The sequence below is a fragment of the Copadichromis virginalis genome, linkage group LG3 (assembly GCF_057382275.1).
Source record: "Copadichromis virginalis isolate Kocher_CV1m ecotype Utaka linkage group LG3, C_Virginalis_male_GT1.1, whole genome shotgun sequence".
NCBI classification, from domain to species: domain Eukaryota; kingdom Metazoa; phylum Chordata; class Actinopteri; order Cichliformes; family Cichlidae; genus Copadichromis; species Copadichromis virginalis.
This window is the reverse complement of record NC_140620.1, coordinates 12,659,795-12,678,840: the sequence shown is the minus strand read 5'-3', so window position 1 is coordinate 12,678,840 and position 19,046 is coordinate 12,659,795. Positions and strand designations below refer to the sequence as shown.

The following is a 19,046-nucleotide window of genomic DNA, read 5'->3' as shown; positions in this document are numbered from 1 at the left end:
CTTAAATTAACTTCCACTAAAAAAGGTTTATCATTGATTGAAATTCATTCAGAAATGTTTAACGAATGAGCTGTCACAACTTTCAAGTACAAAGTTGTTATGAAGTCTGTCACATTCCCCCCCCCCCCCCCCCCTTTTTTTTCCCTTTTGTTATTTAAGAGATAAGATAAAACTTTATTAATCCCTCGGGTGGGTTCCTCTGGGAAATTCGGTCGCAGAGGATTTATCCTTCTTATTTCATTGTACTGTATATTGTTACTCTTATTTGCCTTGTATGTCTACTGTACAAACTGAAGTGGAATGACTGGCTGTTCGCTTTATAATTTCAATAAAGTTTGGAAAAAAAACAACTCTTCGGCTGCTCCCTTCTGCCGTATTTTGCGGCAAAATTATCCACACCCACCGCCGCGCTATGAATTGTGGGATATATGGGACCACGAAGTGTGCACTGGACCACGCTTGATATTTGGGGAAATCGACGGCGCATTTGTAGTATGCATTTGAAGCACACTTCGAATTGGGACAGCCGTCGTCGTGTGGCGGTGACGTAACCGCACTTAAAATGCGTACTTCAAACGTGCAGACCCTGAATTGGGACACAGCCAACATGTCTTGAAGTTCTCCACAGGTCTGGTAATGAGCTAATCATTTGATTCAGGTGTGTTTACCCAGGATGAGATGCAGGGACACCAGCCCTCATGGACTGGGATTGATTTATGTGATGGCATGCCATATCTGGCCCGATTTTGGTTTGTTGTATGTGGCCCAGGGCCATAGAAAACAGGTCTTCCCTGGATCCGGCATCAAGCTGGCAAATTAACACCAGTGAACTCATTGGGGTTTCTTTTCTGAATCTTATTAACAGTTTTTATAAGCAGGTCTTCTCTCTGTTTTAATGCCGAGAGGAACACACATCAAACCCTGAAGAAGAGTTAAAAGGGACTGCTGAATATTCTGTAGTAATCTTGTTTTTAACATTAAGTGGAGTTCACACTTTCATTTTTACAATAGAAAGGACATTGGTCAGGATTGTAGAATAACTACAGGTCTGGAGTGTAGAAAACCTTTTACATAAAGACATAACAGCTATTTCGAGGTTGATCCTAGAAAGTTGATTTTCCTTATCTGGATGTTGGTTTTCAGTGGGAGAAATGTTTTGTGAGTGCTTCGGTTTCTTTTAGAAATGTTTTTCCGAAAATACAACGGCCAGATCAAGAGAATGAAGTTTCTGGGATTTCCTTACCTGGATGATTGACCATGTATCAAGAGATTTGGGGGTTCGTGTGCGCAGATATCTGACAGGTGCTGTACACTTAATGTTCAGGTTCCTTGTCAGTTTGTTACATTCTGTTGTTTACTGTAGGAGTGTAATTTGGATTACCAATGGGAAAATGGCCTGTGTCTATATTTTATGCAATAGCAGTGGCCTGTGATTTTAAGAGATTGCAAAGCATTCTGGTTGGTGAAGGATTTTTTAATCGTTCAAACAACAGAGACCAACTCTGGGCTGTTTCTGTGGTTAGAAATAAAAAAGTTAAAAATTTAAAAGTAATTACAACATTCTACAGCACATTTGGCTTAATTTCTAACCTTTGTACCCTTTTCTCCACACTAACTTGTAGCTCAAACAGTTCACTACATTTATATCTCATTTGCTTTCTTTAAATTTTTTAGTGATGCAGTTTTTAAAAAAACAATTGTCACTAATAGCTGCATGGTCATCCACTTTCCTGCTTTTGAGAAACTTCAGTTTTACTGCAGGCCTGAACTCATGCACCTATGGACACACACACACGTACAATGTTAGACTTTTAGGAGTACATTAATCTTGTGGTTTCAGCATGTCTTGAAGTAGCTCAGCAGTCTGTCACCTCTCTGGCCCACATGAGTGTCCTTCCTCTTCATCTGGAGTGTTTTTATATTTCTCAGGTCTCATTAAAGAAAAGAAAACCAATGAAAATGTGAATTATCTACCCTAACACCTGACTAACTCGGGTGTCCCACCTGATGCCCCCCCATGTTAAAGTGGCTATTCTTCAGGGGGTAAACAGAAAACAAAGCAACAAAAAAAAAATAAAAATATTGCTTATCAATTTCTAAATAACCTAAAAACATGACATTTACTATAATTGGATGGCCTATGTCAAATATAATCAAGCACAATAATAACACTTCTTACTATTGCCAATATTAACAAAACTAAAAAGAGTAGGCCAAGTTAAAAAAAAGTCAATTCACCAGGCCTTGAAAATTAAAATTGAAAAATAGAAATAAAGAATAAAATAAGATATCCATCCAGATCTTTACAACCAACAACAAAAATTCTATCGTAAGTCTAATTCTGAAATGAATTTGCAAAATATAGTAAGAATAAAATAAGACCTCTCAATATAAAAAATATTTACAAACCTTGTTACGTCCTGGTCTAGTGGTGCCGGTGTAACATAAGATTCAAATGAAGAGTGACCCCACCCTGGTCCCCAAAACCATACCAAAACCAATGTGAAAAGTGGTTTATTGTGCCTAAACTGAAGCATGAATCTGGGGTGAACAAAGGCCAAAATTACAAACAAAACAAGGATAAACAGTCGGGGAGGTGCTACCTAAACCCTATGTGATGATAAAAAAAAAAAACGAAATCAAACAAAATGCAAATGCTACACCTAGCTCCCTAACTGGATAAACAGGAGAAAACAAGACAGAAAATAACAAGGCAGCTCCTCCCTTCTGCTTCAGTGACTACTTACACATGAATCTAACTGTACACTATATACAAATAGAGACATTCCTCAGAAAACACACACAAAATGTCAAAGGGTTTGGAGGCCAAGGATGGGTCTGCTGCTGCTGTCAGTGGCTGTGTCCCAATTCAGGGTCTGCACGTTTGAAGTACGCATTTTAAGTGCGGTTACGTCACCGCCACGCCACGACGGCTGTCCCAATTCGAAGTGTAATTCAAATGCATACTCGAAATGCTCCATCAATTTCCCCAAATATCAAGCGTGGTCCGGTGCACACTTCGTGGTCCCATATATCCCACAATTCATAGCGCGGCGGAGGGTGTGGATAATTTTGCCGCAAAATACGGCAGAAGGGAGCGGCTGAAGAGTGAACTGTCAAAAGTAAGTACTGAATATGACGTCACTTATTTATGTGCGAATGTTTAATAATGAAGAACATTAAAACATTGCTGTTGGCCACATGTCGGCAAAGCTATGTGACATTAGTGATGTTTGTACTTTCAGTGTTGACTTGGTTTTAATATATATATATATATATATATAACAACACCCAGCACGCCCATGCGGGCGGTTTATCCTTCAAGCTCGGGTCCTCTACCAGAGGCCTGGGAGCTTGAGGGTCCTGCGCAGTATCTTAGCTGTTCCCAGGACTGCGCTCTTCTGGACAGAGATCTCCGATGTTATTCCCGGGATCTGCTGGAGCCACTCGCCTAGCTTGGGAGTCACCGCACCTAGTGCTCCGATTACCACGGGGACCACCGTTACCTTCACCCTCCACATCCTCTCGAGCTCTTCTCTGAGCCCTTGGTATTTCTCCAGCTTCTCGTGTTCCTTCTTCCTGATGTTGCTGTCATTCGGAACCGCTACATCGATCACTACGGCCGTCTTCTTCTGTTTGTCTACCACCACTATGTCCGGTTGGTTAGCCACCACCATTTTGTCCGACTGTATCTGGAAGTCCCACAGGATCTTAGCTCGGTCATTCTCCACCACCCTTGGGGGCATCTCCCATTTTGACCTCAGGACTTCCAGGTTATACTCGGCACAGATGTTCCTGTACACTATGCCGGCCACTTGGTTATGGCGTTCCATGTATGCCTTGCCTGCTAGCATCTTGCACCCTGCTGTTATGTGCTGGATTGTCTCTGGGGCATCTTTACACAGCCTGCACCTGGGGTCTTGCCTGGTGTGATAGACCCCAGCCTCTATGGATCTTGTACTCAGAGCTTGTTCTTGTGCTGCCATGATTAGTGCCTCTGTGCTGTCTTTCAGTCCAGCTTTGTCCAGCCACTGGTAGGATTTCTGGATATCAGCCACCTCCTCTATCTGCCGGTGGTACATACCGTGCAGGGGCCTGTCCTTCCATGATGGTTCCTCGTCTCCCTCCTCTTTCTTGGGTTTCTGCTGCCTGAGGTATTCACTGAGCACTCGGTCAGTTGGGGCCATCTTCCCAATGTATTCTTGGATGTACGTTGTCTCATCCTGGACTGTGGTGCTGACACTCACCAGTCCCCAGCCCCCTTCCTTCCGCTTAGCATACAGCCTCAGGGTGCTGGACTTGGGGTGAAACCCTCCATGCATGTTAAGGAGCTTTCTTGTCTTTATGTCAGTGGCTTCTATCTCCTTCTTTTGGCCAGCCTATTACCCCAGCAGGGTACCTGATCACAGGCAGGGCGTACGTGTTGATGGCCCGGATCTTGTTGTTACCATTCAGCTGACTCCTCAGGACTTGCCTGACCCTCTGCAGGTACTTGGTGGTTGCAGCTTTTCTAGCGGCCTCTTCATGGTTCCCATTCACCTGCGGGATCCCCAGGTACTTGTAACTGTCCTCTATGTCTGCAATGTTGGCTTCTGGTAGTTCAATCCCCTCAGTTCTGACTACCTTCCCTCTCTTTGTTACCATCCAACTACACTTCTCCCATCCATATACAGGAGGTGGCTGACAACTGCTCCGTTCCGTAGTCTGTATCCGTAGCCAGTCTTGTTAATGATCTCACTGAGGGGGTTCAGGCCTATGCAGAACAGCAGTGGGGACAGAGCATCTCCTTGGTAGATCCCGCACTTGATGGTGACTTGTGCTATGGGCTTGGAGTTGGCCTCTAGTGTTGTACGCCACATCCCCATTGAGTTCCTGATGAAGGCTCTTAGGGTCCCATTGATCTTGTACAATTCTAGGCATTCCAGTATCCAGCTGTGGGGCATTGAGTCATAGGCCTTCTTGTAATCAATCCAGGCAGTGCACAGGTTGGTCAGTCTGGTCTTGCAGTCTCGGCTGACTGTTCTGTCTACCAGTAGCTGGTGTTTTGCGTCTCTGGTATTCTTGCCAATCCCTTTCTGTGCCCCGCTCATGTATTGACCCATGTGCCTGTTCATCTTAGCCGATATGATGCCTGACAGAAGCTTCCATGTAGTACTGAGGCAGGTTATTGGTCGGTAGTTGGAGGAGACCGGTCCCTTCTTGGGGTCCTTGGGAATCAGGACCGTCCGACCTTCGGAGCGGTATAATATTTATTTTTGTTTTTCCTGCAGTATATAAAAATTGGTGTATTTCAAAAATAGAACTATGAAGACACTCAAAATAAATTTCCTGTTGTAGGAAACTATTTTGTGCAACTTTTTTGTATTTACAGTTTTGAGGGATAAGCCTCTTAAATTTCTCTAACTAAAAATATATGTTAAAAAAGCAAAAACGATTTTCAATTTTTTTGTAGTTTATTGCACTTTTTTGCAATTTATGTAATTACTATGCACTTAATGAATACATATTATTAAAATCTGGGCTATAACAGCTGTATTGATGTATAGCAACTTGAAATGCTCCCAAAAATGGCACCACACCATGTAAAAATATAATATAAGCTCTGGCGGACTTGGTTCTATGGTAGGTCTTAAAGGGTTAAGACTGCACTAAACTAGACAGAGATCTTGGATGTCATTCCTTTTATGTACTGGAGCCATCTACCCATTTGGGGGTCTCTGCCCTGAGTGCTCCAGGTCATCCATCTGCATCTTGAAGTCCCACATGATCTCAGCCTTATCATTCTCCACCTTTGGGGTATCCAATTTTCACCTCTCTGGTCTGTGTCCAGATCCACCAGTTCTGCTGGAAGTGATGTGTGAATGCATGGTGAGATCTGTCTATACAGTCCTCTGTCAGGCACAACTTCTATTAGAATTTGATGTAGTTTGAAAACACGGTCAATAAATAATTTAGCGGTGTGTGACACTGTGGGCAGTTTTTCTAGGGCTAGGAAGTGTCATTTGGTACTGCTTTTATTGTTCTATGAGAAAAGGCGGTTCAGCTCCCTCCAACCAGTGTCACCATTTGTCCAGCTCCAGCCTAACCTTGAGTAGTTCACAATCACCCCACATTCTAATTTTGTTCTTTGGGGGTTAACTGACAGGAGGATAATGCACAAGGTTGCAGCCTACCCAGTGTTTAGAGACTCAAAAAAAAAATCAGAATATAATTCAAGTGAACTAAAATCAAAATGTTCAAGAAGTAAACGGCCTGCATTTGTATAGCGCTTTTCTAGTCCCTAAGGACCCCAAAGCGCTTCACACTACATTCAGCCATTCACACACACATTCACACACTGGCGATGGCAAGCTACATTGTAGCCACAGCTGCCCTGGGGCGTACTGACAGAGGCGAGGCTGCTGGACACTGGTGCCACCGGGCCCTCTGACCACCACCAGGAGGCAAACACGGGGTTAGTATCCTGCCCAAGGATATTTGGCATGCAGCCAGGAGGCAGCCTGGGATCGAACCACCGACTTTTTGATTAGTGGCTGACCTGCTCTGCCACCTGAGCTACAGCCACCCCTTAACACATCATTAAATAAGTCCTGGAAGACTGCAAGTGCAATTGTGATCCAAAAAGCCATCACAAGATCTTCAAAATGTCCTAAACATGTGTTAAACACAGCCTTACATTCATCCTCCTCCCTGATATGGACCAAGTGTAAAATGTTTCAGAGGTCAAACACTGGAGAGGCTCCAGAGCAGATCTAACGAGTGGCAAAGGATACTTACTCTTCAGGTTACAGTAGTCAGTGCATGGCCTACATGTTTTTTTTTTCTTCTTGGCTGCAAAGGGCATGACACTGTGTTTTTTTTTTCTGTGTTTTAAATATGTTGCACTATTTTGCAGTGAAGGCAAACAGGAAATAAGTTAGCGGGCAGTATAGAAGTGTGATCACTGTTTGTTTCCTGATCTAAAGCAGTACTATAAAAGAACACCTAACAGCTCAAGCAGTTATTCCTGCACACTGAAAACTGCAGAAATAAAGGTGAGTCTTGCTCGTTGTTCAACCTCAAGTTTTTTTGTACTTTTAGTGATTTCATGCTTAACTAAAAATATGATTTAACCAGCTCCTGACTCATGAGAAGAGAAGCAGTGTATAATCCTTCTGTACTGCCATCTCAATGCCAACGTTGGCTTCTGACTGTGTTCCAAATGGGAAACCTGTAACACTATAACAAATTTGTCATTGACAAAGGCCCAAGTAATGCTAACTGACCTGAAAATCAACCTTACACTCATTTGTAGCATTCATTATGAACACACCATTGTACGTAGCATTGTATATTCAATAATGTAATATATTCAGGAATTTCTTCTCTGCACGTGGATATTTCTTCATAAATTGTGCACCAATCCCATGTCACAAGTTCTTGATAAGGATTATATCCAGTTAAATGCTGGTATAGAAAACAGCTTATAATGTTCAGAGTAATGGGTCAGTTAAGAGTCAGTGTTGGATTGCATATGTAGGCTAAAGATGTGAGATGACATCTAACAGTGGTTTCTGTACTTGCATGTTAAGCTTTCAACTTTGTCTTCAAAGCTGCAAGACTGTAGGGAAAGCAACCTGAGACAACTGTAAACTGAATAGAATTGAACTTTCAGTAAACTCCTCCAGAAAGTAGCATGTATAAAGAGAGCTTTACTGAATCTTAAAGGCAACATTTAAAACTGGACTTTGATTAACACTAAGAGACTATGAAAGAGGGATCTCTGAAGGCAGATTTATTTTTCAGCTTTGGGAAAAATGAGTGACTTAAAAAATATGACTTCAACTTTGAGCCAGACGTGTGATGTTGTCGCCACATCAGTCAACTCTTTCTTATGGTCTACAGTCTGGTGTTTCTGGTATTTTTCAAATCTTCAGATTATGTTCTGTCAGAAATGTTATTAAAGATCGCTGTGCATGCACTAAACTCCTGCCTTCTTCATCTCTGTCCTTTCAGGTGGGTTTACCCCTCAATGGCTTCATCATGAAATTTTACTTTCGTCGTCAGCAGCAGACATTGAGCAGCTTGATGGTCTACATGAAGAACCTGGCAGCTGCTGACTTCCTGCTTTGCCTCTCCCTGCCACTGCGAATCACTTTCTATGCCAGCAAGTCTACCATTGTTCAGCAGCTCTACTGTAGTTTTGGAGCTTCTGCCCTGCTCCTCAACATGTATGCCAGCATCCTGTTCATGGGACACATCGCTGTTAACAGGTAAGTACAATCCCCGTTTCCCTGATCCAAGCATAGGCATCTCTTTGTAACTTTCCAAAAGTTGATCCTGTTCGTCTGGACGTAGCGTTTTGTCTCTGGAGACTGAAGAAATCGCTTGGATGAGTCACAAACGTTTCTCCCACAAAACGCTACGTCCAGATGAACAGAATCAACTTTTGGAGATTTACTTACCTGGACGATTGCAGGCATTTTAACCATCTTTGTAACTCAGTTATGTCTTCTGCAGATTCTCTTCCACTGTGACTGATCAGTGAAATTGCATACTGCCTCTTTTCTCTCTTCAGGTATCTGAAGATTGTTCACCCTTCAGGAACTCACATTCTGCAGTCAGTGCGAGCTGCCCACATCATCTCCATGGTCACCTGGGTTTGTCTCCTGGCTCCAGCAGTTATTTACACCATCTTGTTTTTCATCACCCAGAAGCCTCTGAACTCTATCCCCAGCTGCTGTGATCCATTCATTAGTGCATCAATTAGCCTGTTCTTCACAATCATCCACACTTTATCCACCATCATCTTCCTCGTGGTCTTCATATTCATGGTCTTCTTCTACTACAGCACCTCCCGCAGGGTGTTGCAGGCACAGCAGAGGCAGCTGGCCTCCTCTGGCTCTGAGAAGCTGGTGAAGTCTCGCAGGAACATGTTAGTGCTGGTCAGCATCTTCTGTGTTTGTTTTGTGCCCTATCACCTAGTTCGGCTTCCCTCAACGTTTTTGACAAGCAATCGCTCTGTTGTTTCAGTCTTGAACTATATGATGGAGATGACCACGATGGTGGCAGTTTTCAATATCTGTCTGGACCCTGTTGTTTACTTTTTCCTCAGTAAGACTTTTCGGTCCCAGGTGAGGATGGTGTCCTGGAGAGGCAACATTCAACAAGTGAAAGAGCAGGAAGGAGCAGCTGGACATTGCTACAGCTGTGAGTTAAGCCAGTAAGCTGTTGCTTTGATTCTGACAGCGTGTCATAGATCCAAGTCCTCGTGAACCACAGCAGCTTCTGCTAAGCTAAAAAATCAACACAAGCCTGAACTCAACACAACACATGGACAGCGTGAATGTCAGCACTGTTTCATACAGAAAAATATGTGAAAACTGAATTTCTGTGTGTCTTACAAGGCATTTGAGATATCAACCTTTCAGCATTGATTTGTGTTAAGATGTCTTAACTGCTGATGCTTATAAAGGAAAAAGATTTTAACTGTTTTGCTACCCTACTGACTGATTTCACGTTTTTGGTCTGAAGTATAGGAAATGCATTTAATGAAGACGTGTGATGACGTGTACAAATGTGACTCTTGTGTTGACATTTCCCTTTTGACTGGCGAAGCAACAATGTGACAAGCTGTACGGCACTATTTTGTTAAAACAGGACCTTGGTGTAAAGGCTCATATAGATGTAATTCATAAGTCATGTCCGTAAACTTAACAAAAAGCAACGATTCTCTTCTGATCCTGTTTGAATTACGGAGAATTCAGAGAAGAAAAGAAATTCACATTTGTACACGCAGTTCTTATTTTGTAAACTCCTCAAACATGCATGTTTTACAATCATTTCACCTTGAAAGTGGAAGAGTTCAAAGAAATCATTAAAAACCTAAAATTACCACGACATTCTTGTATAAAAAGTTTAGGCAATACCTATAAACCACCTTTGTAGTGGTTTTTCTAACCCTCAACCTTCCTGTCAGTCAGATTGAAAATGTAACTTGACTATGAAGAGTTTAGTTTAGTTCGATCAAGAAAACTTTGAGTCTTTTTCTTTTGTTTTATGTTTTGTATTTTTGCAGGTTGCTATGTTGTATGACAAGCATGTGAAACCACAACAGTTATTTCCTCTCTTTTTTTTTACTCTATGTGCAAAGCTATAGTGAGATTTTTTCACCACAGTGCTGAACATAGCATACTATCGCATACTGTGACAAAGTGTGGGTCTGTTTTGTACTTTGAGTCACTGTGTATTCATTTACACCTAAACTCACAGCACTGCTCTGTGCTTTAGTTTTTTAGAAAACAAAAACCCCATAAATCCTGTTTTTCATTGATGTTGAACATTACACTTTAGTATAACACCTGGGAGAATAACCACACTGATCATTTTACTGGAGCCAAAAGAATTTGGACTATTTTAATTCTCAGTCGTGAACTGCAGGATCCCCTGCATTTGAACCCAACATTCATTACTTTATGAGTTTATCGAGTGTTTGGCGCTCTCACTTAGAGTTGGCTCTCTCTGTGGTATTGTATCACATCCTTTTCCTGTTAAAGTGCACCGCGCTGTTTTGCCTAGCTTATCTCTGTACCTGTTTATTTAAAACCTTTAGAATACTCTTTTCATATTGTAATCTCCATGTGCTATATTCAAAGCACACTCTCCTAGCGAGGCACCTGTACCAGTAGCTTTTCCCAGCAAAAACCAGGCCGACTGGGTGACAGTGAGAAGGAGCTGTAGTCTTAAATAGAAGCCCCCAGTACGCCACCAACATGTTCACATTTCACATCATTTTCTGGCACTCTGTGACACACACACCAAAGAAAAAACTATTCTTATTGCCAGTTCCGTTTTGACAAACCTGAAGTGAGAAACACAAGCAGCCAATTACCAGGGGCCAGCGCACACGGCACTGAATGGAAACCTGAAACTGCAAATAAATGTAAACTTCACAAAATAATAATTCACTTCGGCAGTAATGACACTTGCCAAAACAAAGGTGAACTGTAGTTTTCTCTGGTCCCCTCCCCAATCGGACCAGAAGTGACATTTTTAGCTGGCTTTCTGAGTGAGCTGGTGTGGTCTTTATAGATAACAAAAGTTTGGGGAAGTTTGTGGGTGAAACCTGTGAATATTCAGAGATGGAACCAGGAGCAAAGTTGCAGTTTCTCTTCCTCTATCATCCCAGGAAAACACTATCCTAGAGAAACTGCAGGTGGTGCTGTTGCAGAAGCGATATGAGGATCAACCTAAAGATGATGGTGTGGCTGGCATAGATGATTTTGATGAACAGGCTGACTAATGCACTTAAAACTCAAAGGGGACTAGGGGAAAAATCTTTAAAACCATAATAGCCTCAGACCTCAAAGATGCCTCCCCCCCCCCTCCCTTCTTTTTTAACTTTAGATCACAGGCAGATTTTCAAATGAAGAACCTGAGATCAACTCGAACCATGGACGTGGAAGTGCTTTGCTTTGTTGCTGATGATAGATTTTCTGCTCGTGGATTGTTCTTGTAAGATAATGTGAGATCATCTAAGAAAAAACTGCAGACAGGTGAAGTAAGTATTATATATAAAGAACCTGTTGACCACATCTAAAAATGACAGGGTTTTCTGTGGTGGAAATGTGTTGAGACAGTCTAGCAGTGACGTCAAACAGAAAATAAGTACAAGTGCAGGTTAGCGGTGTGGTCTCTGTGTGTTTCCTGATCTTTAACAATAAAGTTAAATTGAGAAGGCATAACAACTCAAGCAGCCTCTTCTGCTCACCGAAGTCTGCGAAAACACATGTGAGTCTTGCTGTTTTTTTTATGAAACATACTCTGAAATCATATATATTTTTATACATACCTATGCAGGAGTGTTTATATACTGGAATTACAATGTTAAGCAAGTGACCCACATAGTTAAATTGTTTATGACCCATATACTTAGGTGCATCACTGGTGATGCGCAGCGGTTGCTTTAGCCTACTATTTTAGACTATGGCAGTTTTATGGGTTATGCTGACAGGTTTGTCTCTTACAGTTGGTAGAGTTTGGCTGATGTGATGCATCTGGTTTGGGTTTGTGTGTCCTCGTCTTAATCTTTTTTTGTCTTTGTTAGTTTTTGACGCACATGTGCTTAAAGCTTTTCACCCAGGTTTTCTTTGTCTTGTTCTTCTGTGATGTTCTGTTTTGCTCTACATATGGCTCTGTTCAGTAAGCTCTGTTTCAAGAACTCTGCTCTGTTCCAGAGGATCTTTTTGAGTGGTTTGATTTTAATTGGATTTAAAAAGCTGAATCGACAAATGATGTGCTGGATAAAGTTCATCATATTTGTCTTAAAATTGTGACCTGACACTCATCCTTAAATCTTTTGTACTTCTGTTGAATTCCTGCTTAACTTTACTCCTGTAATGGGAAAGACAGACAGCTGCCTCAGCACTACAGCTGGTTTCTGCCAGGCCCAAGGCATCTTGCTGCCAAGTGTGCTGACAATCTTACAGTCATATGTGGAGTTCATTATGAAAAATCTGTGATTAGCACATAATTATATTCACATTGAACAATGATATATTCAGTAATTTTTCTGCTGCACACCAGTGTTTCTTCCAAAAAATACATATAGAGTGGTCTGAGCCCAGACTTCTCAACCTCAAAGCTCTGATTACCTGTTCTGATCAAATTGTGCAAACAACAATGGAGGTGGAATATTAAGAAATGCGTGAACACAGTAAATCTAAAATTATCATCTGAAAACTTATTATTTGGCGCCATCGACAAGTTTCATCTTCTTGGCAAGAAAAGTACAGGATTGGAGATACCAATGACATATTCCATACCCATTATATTTTTGACCACTAACATAAATATCTGGTTGCAACATTTGTTTACATTTTCAAATAAATATACTCAGTGGAAGGCATGTAGATCTGCACCAATGCAAAACAAACACAGACTGTGAATTAATCTCATGTTACAAGTTTGATAAGAAGAAAAACAATTACTGTCCCCAGAAAGTTGGGTACATGTCAGTAATTGACTGTACAGGTGTGTTACACAGAATGCACCGTAAGACAAATGTTTTGAATGGAATTGAATTGTCAGAAAATACAAATATCTGCCTTAAAGAGGGATGTTGCCACGGACAGGTGCAGACCATGGAGTAGCAGTGAGGAGGACCCAAAACACTATACATGGAACAATATACAGAAATACATCACGCTTACGATGAACACTGGATTTATTTATAGTGAGTGGAAAAAAACACAACTATATAGAAATCCCAGCACTGTGGCCCCACCCATATGGAAAAGATATATATAAATCTTATAAAGTTTGTATCTGTCTTGTGGAAACTTGTATGAAAAGCATATAAGAGTGAAAACAGATATAAGATCCCTTGAAAAATTATATAATGCAACTTGTATGTTTTGGATACTTACTAAAACAATATATGAAGGTAGGGAGAAAGTGGCCACTTTCATGAGTAAATCATGTAAGCCTTATATGATTTACTCATGAAAGTGGCCACTTTCATGAGTAATCACATATAAGTTTTTACTATTTCTTTTCCATATGGGCAGTGGCAATTCTCATTGATTCCCACACAGTGGACATGTCCATGAAAGGTGAAAAAGTAACATCTCCAAAAACACCCTCCGCTCCCCAATTCCTGGTAACACACAAACATACTCAGCTTAGCAGGATCAGCTATAATCACGACAGTGTTCTTGGTCCACAGTTATACTAACAAGTTTTGCGTTAAGGATCTAGTGCCGACTAGAGCTCAGCCACCCTCTTAAATAGGGCGCTCTTGACGAGGCCATCAGCTACAGCTGGTGATGGCTGATGAGCGGCAGGTGTGGAAGTCTCCAGTGTAGGAACACATCTGAGAGCGCAAACGTACATAAACACACACAGGGAGACGGAGGAAGAAGCGAGAGGATACAACCAAAACACTACACATGGAACAATGAACAGAAATACATGAGCCCTGGATCCCTAGACCCAGGCCATGACAGACGTAGTGGATCTCAATGCAAAATATTTATAATTTGTTTAAATTTGATTTGACATAACAAACTAAGAGTCTACCAAGGTCGATCCTTCTGAGTATTTATGTCTCCCAAACCATCAATGTGTCTTTTAGACCCCATCCTACAAGACTGTTCAAGAAAGTACTACGATTAATTAATGTTTCAATCTGATCAACCTATCTCTGTTAATTATTTAATCTCCACAGGCCATCAGTAGTTTAACCGCAATCACTTTACCTAGCTGTTACAGCTAATTATAGGCCAATCTCCAACCTTCCTTTCATATCAAAAATCCTTGAAAGAGTAGTTGTCAAACAGCTAACAGATCATCTGGTGAGGAATGGTTTATTTGAAGAGTTTCAGTCAGGTTTCAGAGCTCATCACAGCACAGAAACAGCTTTAGTGAAGGTTACAAATGATCTTCTTATGGCCTCTGACAGTGGACTCATCTCTGTGCTTGTCCTGCTAGACCTCAGTGCAGCATTCGATACTGTCGACCATAATATCCTATTAGAGCGATTAGAACATGCTGTAGGTATTACAGGTACTGCACTGCAGTGGTTTGTATCACATCTATCTAAAAGACTCCAATTTGTGCATGTAAATGGAGAGTCCTCTTCACACACTGAGGTTAATTATGGAGTTCCACAGGGTTCAGTGCTAGGACCAATTCAGTTTACACTATACATGCTTCCCTTAGGCAGCATCATTAGAAGACATAGCATACATTTTCACTGCTATGCAGATGACACCCAGCTCTATCTGTCCATGAAGCCAGATAACACACACCAATTAGTTAAACTGCAGGAATGTCTTAAAGACATAAAGACCTGGATGGCCACTAACTTTCTGCTTCTTAATTCAGATAAAACTGAGGTTATTGTACTCGGCCCTGAAAAGCCTAGAAATATGGTATCTAACCAGATTCTTACTCTGGATGGCATTACCTTGGCCTCCAGTAACACTGTGAGGAACCTTGGAGTCATTTTTGACCAAGATATGTCCTTCAATGCTAATATTACAGAAATATGTACGGCTGCTTTCTTCAAGTTTTGCAGTATGTCCAAAATTAGAAATATCCTGTCTCAGAGTGATGTGAAAAAACTAGTAAATGCATTACTTCTAGGCTGGACTACTGTAATTGGTTATTATCAGGTTGTCTGAAAAACGCAGTTTTGATAAAGTGGTATAGTTTGCATTGGCTCAGGTAAACCTGACCCCTCTTTTAGTTACACTACAATGAGTGTAGGCTGCTGGGGGATTCCCTTGGTGCACCTAGTGTTTCTTCTTTAGTCATCTTTTTCAGTTAATATGTGTTCACACACCTTTCTGCATTTAATCATTAGTTATTGTTAATCTCTGGCTCTTTTTAACCACATTTCTTTGTCCTGTCTTCATCTGCACACCTGCAACCGGTCACAGCAGATAGTCGCCCCTCAGAGATCCTGGTTCTATTAGACGTTTATTCCTGTCACTGTCTCCAAAGCGCTTCCTAACAGGGGTCATATGGTTGTTGGAGTTTTCTGTTTTCTTTGTATTATTTACCTTACAATATGAACTCCCTTGAGGCAGCTGTTGTTGTGATTTCCTATAATCCTATAATTCCTATAATTTATAATCCTTATCTTTATAATCTCTTCTGCTATTTGCACATTCTTTACTGTAAATTCCTAAGTTAATTTGTAAATTTTTGTAGTAAATTGTAAATATTGTAAAACTTTTCTTCTGTCATTTAATGGTCGGGCATTGTACAGCTACAAGCATTTCACCCCCATGTCATACTGTGTATGGTTGTGTGTGTGTGACAAATAAAATTTGAATTTGAATTTGAATTTGAATTTGATTTGGTACTATAAAAATACATTGGATTGAACTGAATCTTTTTCAAGATGAAACTTGCATTTATATGCAATGTATTTATTATCTATTTTTCAGCTCCACAAACATGGATGGCCCCAACAATTTGACTTCCATTATGAACAAGACCTGTGATCCAGTTGTCCCATCAGTTAACCCTTTCTTTATGCTGGTCTACAGTCTAGTGTTTGTGGTAAATTTTCAGTTTCAATTTTTTTTAGAAATTGGTATAAGGTTCTCTGTGCATCTACCAAAGTCCTGTCATTTCCATTTTCTCTGTGTCATTTCAGGTGGGTTTACTCCTTAATGGTTTCATCATGAAGTTTTACTGTTGTCGAGTTCGGCAGCAGGCATCAAGCAGCTTGATGGTCTACATGAAGAACCTGACAGCTGCTGACTTCCTGCTCTGCCTCTCTCTGCCACTCCGCATCACCCACTATGCTAGCAGCTCTCTCATCATTCAGCAGCTGTACTGCACAGTTGGAGCTTATGCCCTGTTCCTCAACATGTACGCCAGCATCCTATTCATGGGGTACATTGCTACCAACAGGTAAGGAACCTTTACTAATTTCAGACAGTATTTCTTGTCATCATTGTTAATTTCAAAGCCCAGACATCTCTCTAGAAGTCAATAATGTCTTCGGAAGATTTGGCACCACTGTGACTGATTAGTGAATTTTTCTACACCTTTCTTTCTATTCTCTCTCCAGGTATCTGAAGATAGTCCATCCTTCAAAAACTCACATTCTACAGAGAGTACGAACTGCCCACATCATCTCTGTGGTCACTTGGGTTTGTCTCATTATTCCAGCAGTCACCAGCAACAGCCTGTTTTTCATCACCCAGAAACACCTGAACGTCACCCCGAGACGCTGTCGTCCCCTGTTTAGTTCATTGGTCAGGCTGGTCCAAAAAATCGTCCATATCTTCTCTGTTATCATCTTCCTCTTAGTCTTCATATCCCTGGTCTTCTTCTATAACGGCATCTCCCGCAGGGTGTTGCAGGCACAGCAGACACAGCTGGCCTCCTCTGGCTCTGAGAAGCTGGTGAAGTCTCGCAGGAACATGTTGCTACTTGTCAGCATCTTCTGTGTGTGTTTTGTCCCCTATCACCTGTTTCGACTCCCCTATATTTTTCTGTCGGGAAACTGCTCTGCTGTTAAGGTGTTGTACTACCTGAAGGAGGCGGCCACCATAGTGTCAGTTTTCAACGTCTGCCTGGACCCTGTTGTTTACTTTTTCCTCTGTAAGACTTTTCAGGCCCAGGTGAATCGGAGTATGGCCTCCATAAGAGTCAACGTTCAATAAGCAAATGAGGAGAGTGTGACGTAGGCCAGTCCACTGGCTGTCACAAGAGTGACAGCATAAAGAAGGAGCTGGAGCTTTTCGAGAGTGAGATGAGACCAGTAAAACCAGTATCATGTATGCTAAGCCCTCACATACTAGAGAACTTTCTGTGGCGCTGAGAGAACAAATCAGCCCAAACACACTCCCACACAGAGAGCATCAGTTTATGTAGCCAACTTTCAGCTATTAGTCTGTGTCAGTTTTAGCAAACAGAAACGGAACCAGTCTGTGGTTAAATTTCTACAAACAATATCCAATGTGTGAAATCTGAATTTCAGTGTTTATGAACAAAAATATTTTAACATTTATAAATAAAAACTGAAGTGAAAATTACTGCTGAAAATTTCGTCTGCAGCAATTTTTATGATTCATGACGAGAAGCAAAACATAGGCAATGCCTCAAGAAGAAGAAAATATAAGGTTTCCAGCCTGTTTTGCTACTTTAATAATTTTTCATTTCTTATTTCGAAGTTTTGTTCTTTCGAGTAGAAAATAGTTTAAATCAAGACAAAACAAGTGTTCCTCTGCAACTAGGAGTCATAGCTCTACATTACTAGAGGGGGTCCACACAGGAATCCTTGGAGAGCAAGCAAAAGACTTCACCTGTGCCTTCAACACAATATAATACACATTTATGCAGGTCATGTTTAAATAGCAGTAGTATAAAATGCCCTTTCATACTGAGGGACACTCAGTTCCTGGTTAACAACTGAACCTTCTCCAAGATCTTCCCATATGGCGTGCAGTAAATGCAGTCTGAGTGCTCATGGCTTGCCCATCGTCAATCATGTCGGCCAGCCAACAGCTGTAACCGCTTTCTTTCTTCCTCGATAAGGCAGGTTCAAGCCAGCTCTGACCAGGCAGAACTCTGTTGTCATGGTTCCTGTTTAATGTTATTGCTTGTCTAAATGAGTTGACTTATCAATTCATCTCTAAGAAGTTTTGAAGGATCCAATAAATGATCTAATGGTAGTGACCTATACCTTTAACAGATTGCAAAGCATTCTGGGTGAGCATGTTGAACAACAGAGACCAACACTGAGCTCTTTCTATAGTTATAAACCACAAAGTTTCAAAGTAACCGAACCGATTTACTGCACACATGGCTTAGCTTTTAACCTTTCTTCTTTCCACCTCACGCTAACACGTAGCTCAAACTATCTTTACTTCTGATTTGTCTTCTTTCAAATGTTTCGATGCTATAGTTCTTAAATCAATAAGTCGTTACCCTTCAGTTGTTCTGTGTTTTAAGAACAGTAAAGTGAGTCAGTTTCTTTGACGTGGACTGTTTTTTCAGCCTGCAGTTTGTCTGTGTAACAGATACTAACTCTAGCTCTGTGGTTGTTCAGTTTCCTGTTTCGAATCAAAACTTAGCTGCTCACATTTTACTGCAGGGTAAACTGTGTGGGTGTAGGTAAAATGTCCTATAAATGTCCTACACACACACCTACACACATTTCTACATTTTAAAGTAAACTAAATATATTCTATAACTTAAATACAGTTGGTACATTGCAATAAACCAACATGTATGAAAATCACATGTCAGCTTTAATTCTGTATAGACCGTAGAGTCCACAGATATACATGCACTGGAAGGCAATATGGCTGCTGCAACAGAAGCAGTTACCAGTGCCAGTCCCTCTTCCCTCTTTAATGGTTTTATTTCAACCCTCAACACAGCCTGCTTCCTTTCAGCCAGACTCATAGTTCGAAGTGAAAGATGAACTGATAAAATCTTTATTAAGGTATTCAGTAATCATAACTGGGTGTTCAATGTATTTAAAGAGTCATTTAGAAAACTTTACCTGCTCTTTATCAGTTGAATTGACAGGACAACAT

General features: G+C 41.1%; 2 protein-coding genes across 2 annotated transcripts; both read left to right on the top strand.

Moving 5' to 3' along the window:
* The first annotated feature begins 7,960 nt into the window (after nucleotides 1–7,960).
* Nucleotides 7,961–9,926, top strand: LOC146712855 (P2Y purinoceptor 14-like). The gene is made up of 2 exons (XM_085452654.1): nucleotides 7,961–8,252; nucleotides 8,558–9,926. Exons 1-2 carry the CDS (start codon nucleotides 8,023–8,025, stop codon nucleotides 9,204–9,206), a joined length of 879 nt encoding a protein of 292 aa, XP_085308780.1. The 5' UTR covers nucleotides 7,961–8,022; the 3' UTR covers nucleotides 9,207–9,926.
* A 1,767-nt stretch (nucleotides 9,927–11,693) lies between these two features.
* On the top strand, nucleotides 11,694–18,481 carry LOC146712854 (P2Y purinoceptor 14-like). The gene is made up of 4 exons (XM_085444813.1): nucleotides 11,694–11,769; nucleotides 15,936–16,050; nucleotides 16,148–16,407; nucleotides 16,568–18,481. The coding sequence occupies exons 2-4, from the start codon at nucleotides 15,946–15,948 to the stop codon at nucleotides 17,163–17,165; spliced, it is 963 nt and encodes a 320-aa protein (XP_085300939.1). The 5' UTR covers nucleotides 11,694–11,769; nucleotides 15,936–15,945; the 3' UTR covers nucleotides 17,166–18,481.
* Nucleotides 18,482–19,046: the final 565 nt, after the last annotated feature.